This window comes from Austrofundulus limnaeus, unplaced genomic scaffold (genome assembly GCF_001266775.1).
Source record: "Austrofundulus limnaeus strain Quisiro unplaced genomic scaffold, Austrofundulus_limnaeus-1.0 Scaffold724, whole genome shotgun sequence".
Classification (NCBI taxonomy): Eukaryota; Metazoa; Chordata; class Actinopteri; order Cyprinodontiformes; family Rivulidae; genus Austrofundulus; species Austrofundulus limnaeus.
In genome coordinates, this window is record NW_013953126.1 from 142,507 (window position 1) to 146,222 (window position 3,716).

Below are 3,716 nucleotides of genomic sequence, written 5' to 3' on the forward strand. Positions count from 1 at the left end.
GACCAGTAATATTTGGGGTCACAAGTTTTTGCCATGAATATGTTGTGGGTCAGAGGATAAAAAGTTTGGGAACCACTGGTCTACAAAATAAGAGTCTGTTTTTTTCAGAGTTTTCAGAAGAAGTTCTGAACTCCTGTTGGACTTTAGAACCTTTCAGTTTTTGATTTTTGCCACRCAGATCTGCAGAACATCTCATCCAAACTGCTAAAGGACAGAACCATCAGAGTTCTGACCCGGTTCTCCCAAAAGTTTCTGAGAAATTCTCTGTGGAACTTGAGAGACTGAAAGTTCCTGTTCTGGAGTTAAAGTTGGACTTGTCTCCCTCTGAGACGGTCCCTGAGGGAAAACCAGCTGCTGGAAGATTTCCTTCTTTGGGCCAAGAACATGTAGTCTTTGTGTTTTCTGCTCGGTGTGCCGGGCTCCAGGGCCCGAGGATCCTGTAGGAGTGGAGGGCCCGGTTCTGACTCCTCACCACCTGTAGCCATGCAGCTCGGTCTAAAAATACAGCGCTGCTTTGTTCTGCCTGCCTGAATCTTGGCACGGCAGCTGGCTGTGCTGCGCAGGCGATGCTCCGGCACCGGGGAATTCATCTGCTCGCACCACGAGAGGCTTTTAACACTGCTCAATGGGTCTCTGAGGGGCTCGGGTTCTGGCAGGTCGGGTGCTGGTGGTTTCTGTGGTTCGGGCCAAACATCGGGCCGATTAGAGGCTTTTTCCTGCTGCTGTCAGGAGTTCTTCTTCTTCCTCTGCACACCACTTCCTGTACAAATGTTTCAAACTGAAAAGATGGATTTATTTCAAGAATCATGGTCCAGTTGGATCGGTGCAGTAAACTGTGATTCATCGGATCAGAACCAAACTTTAATCAGACGAGTCCAATTAAAGAAAMCGTCATGTTCTGGACTCAAACATCCAGTTATTTATTGGAATGAAAATGATGGRCTCATTTAAGGAGGCTCTGAGTTTTATTATAAATGTTAGATTAATCTCAGTAAATCTCTGCAGCTCAGACATGAAAACACTTTACTTGATGAATAAAATCAATTAAAACTGAAGAAAAACTTTCCATAGAGACAGATGGTGACACTTTTACTGAGTTTTCTTTGTTTTTTTCTGTGAGAAGACGTAGAAATAAAGTGAATGTTTTAGTTTGGAGGTGTTTCTGATTTGGTGGATCACATTCAGAGAACTGCAGAGTCTGTTCAGTCTGCAGCAGGCTGGCGTTGTTGTTGTTTGGTGGGACAGTCAGGACGTCTCAGTTCTTTATTCTCAGCTGGAAGCTGGTCCAGTTGATGAAGATCTGAATCTAATGGTGTCCGTCTCGTCTCTGTTGTTGTTTGTTGTTGTTGTTTATCTGGTCTCTGTCGCCCCCTGTCTGTCTGTTTGTTCTGAGATGCAGAACTCTTCCTCTGTGTTTGGTTGTAGTTTATTTCTTTTCCTGAAAACTGTGTATTTTTTTCTTCTTTATAAAAAGATCAAAATGAACCATTTGTTTGATTAAAACCAGAACAAATCTCTGCTGCAGACCTACAGTCCAGTCTGTCGACAGTTAACCAGCTTCTGAACAAACACCAGCTGTTTTCATGTCTTTGTCTGGTTTCCATCACCAGTCCTGAGACTGTCCTCGTCAAGTTCAATGACCCACATAAATCCAGYCTGTGGAAGAACCACGGTGCTGGTTCTGTTGGACCTCAGTGCAGCGTTAAGATGCATCACTGAAGCAACTGGAGAGCTGGGCTGGACTCTCTGGTCCAGTAATTCATTGGTTTAAATCTTACCTAAAGATCAGGAACTCTTGTGTCTGTAGGGATGGAGTAGCACAAGGTTCAATCCTTGGACCCCTCCTGTTTAATATCTACATGCTCCCGTTAGCTCAAGTTAAATAGGATTAGTTACCATGAGTACACAGATGATGCACAGCTCTACGTTAGTGTCACCAGGTGGCTCTGAACACAGCCAAGAACTGAACAAACGTTTGGAACAGATCAATGAGTGGATGTGTCGTACTTTCCTCCAGCTCAACAGAAACTAAACTGAACTTCTTATCTTTGGACCTAAAGAGGGACAACATGATTGATTTGATTTATTTATTTAGCAGGAAAAGATTATTAAAAATCAAGCCTGACTCAGCATAACTGCTGTTTTACAGCAGGTTCCTGTTCTGCAGCACATAAAACACTCAGAATTACAGCATCACAATCACATCATTATACACCATAGACACAAAGACAAACAAGCAGACCAAATTTCAGGAAGGCAGCATTTGTAAAATAGGACGTCTAAATATGAGCAGAACAAAAAGTGTCCAGCAGATGGCAGACAAGATTCTTCTTAAAGGGCTGTAGTTTTGAAATGGACTTTATGTTTTGAGGAATGTCATTCCATGCTTTAGTATAAACATAGAAGAAAGACCTCTGGCCGTAACAGTTTTTAAAAGTTGGTAATATCAGTTGTCCTTTTGTAACAGATCTAGTTGAATGACCACATCCAGAATTTGATTTGGGCAACAATGCACAGAGAGTTCCATAATTGGCACCTTGGAAGATCTGAAAATATAAATTAATACCACTATACAAAACATAATTCTGAAAAGTCAAGGCATCAGACAATGAAAGAACTGTACAGTGATGAGTCCAACCAGGAAGTTTTTTATGAATTTTGTAGGCCCTGTTGTAGAGCCTAACTATGGGTTCTAAGATTTCATTTGTTGTAAGAGACCAAACAGGTAAACAGTAYGACATGGTTGAGAGTATAATGGCATGAAGATAGATATTTGAAACATGCAGCTTCAGTTCTTACAGCTCGAACCTACTGATCAGGTCTGAAGTCTGGTTGTAGTGATGGACTCAGACCTGAACCTTCAAAGACACATAAATTTCCTTCGAGACAATAAAGTTGATCTTATCTTATCTTATCTTATCTTAAATACAGCTACAAAGTTGACCTGGAACAAACTTTCTGCAACCGGCTGAAACACAGAGTTCCTTTGAATCGATATACATTTTGAATATATAAATACATAAACTTCTGGTTTCTGATCCTTCAGGACCCGTTAGATCCTGGTCGCTGTGTGATGGTGATCCGCTCTCTGGTTCCCGGTGGTTCTGCGGAGCGTCATGGGGGTTTGCTTCCTGGAGACCAGCTTGTGTCGGTCAACAACACGCAGTTGGACCTGCTCACCCTGGCCCAGGCCGTGGAGGTCCTGAAGTCCGCCCCACCTGGAACAGTCCAGCTGGGTATCCGGAAGCCTCTGGTGGTAGGTGGAAGAAGATCTTGAACCTTGGTGTCTGTAGGGTTTCAGGTCTGGACCTGCCTCTCTGTGCTCTAAAGCAGATTTWGGTCCTTGTTTGTTGGTGAATACAGACTTTTTTCAGCTTCTTGTCTTAATGTTTGTCTGTTTTTGTAGGCTGAAGCTCCAGAGATGAGCAGAGAGATGAACATTCAGGCATCTACAAGTAACCAGTCTGCTACAAAGGTACCAGACATCTGAAGACCATCTATCTGATGGTCTGACTGAGAATCCAAGAATCTGGAGGTCTGACTGAAGATCTGAAGGTCTAATTGATGGTCTGAAGGTTTAATTGATGGTCTGAAGGTTTAATTGATGGTCTAAAGGTCTAATTGATAGTCTGAAGGTTTTATTGATGGTCTGAAGATCTAATTGATGGTCTGAAGATCTAATTGATGGTCTGAAGATCTAATTGATGGTCTGAAGA

General features: G+C 42.6%; 1 protein-coding gene across 1 annotated transcript in view; it reads left to right on the plus strand.

Annotated features, from left to right (window-relative positions):
* LOC106532169 (inaD-like protein) overlaps positions 1–3,716 on the plus strand; it is a gene marked incomplete in the record, with an annotated part of 33,731 nt that overhangs the window by 1,439 nt on the left and 28,576 nt on the right. Inside the window, 1 exon segment of the mRNA XM_014028182.1 lies at positions 3,047–3,256. Within this exon segment, the coding sequence (XP_013883636.1) occupies positions 3,074–3,256 (183 nt within the window).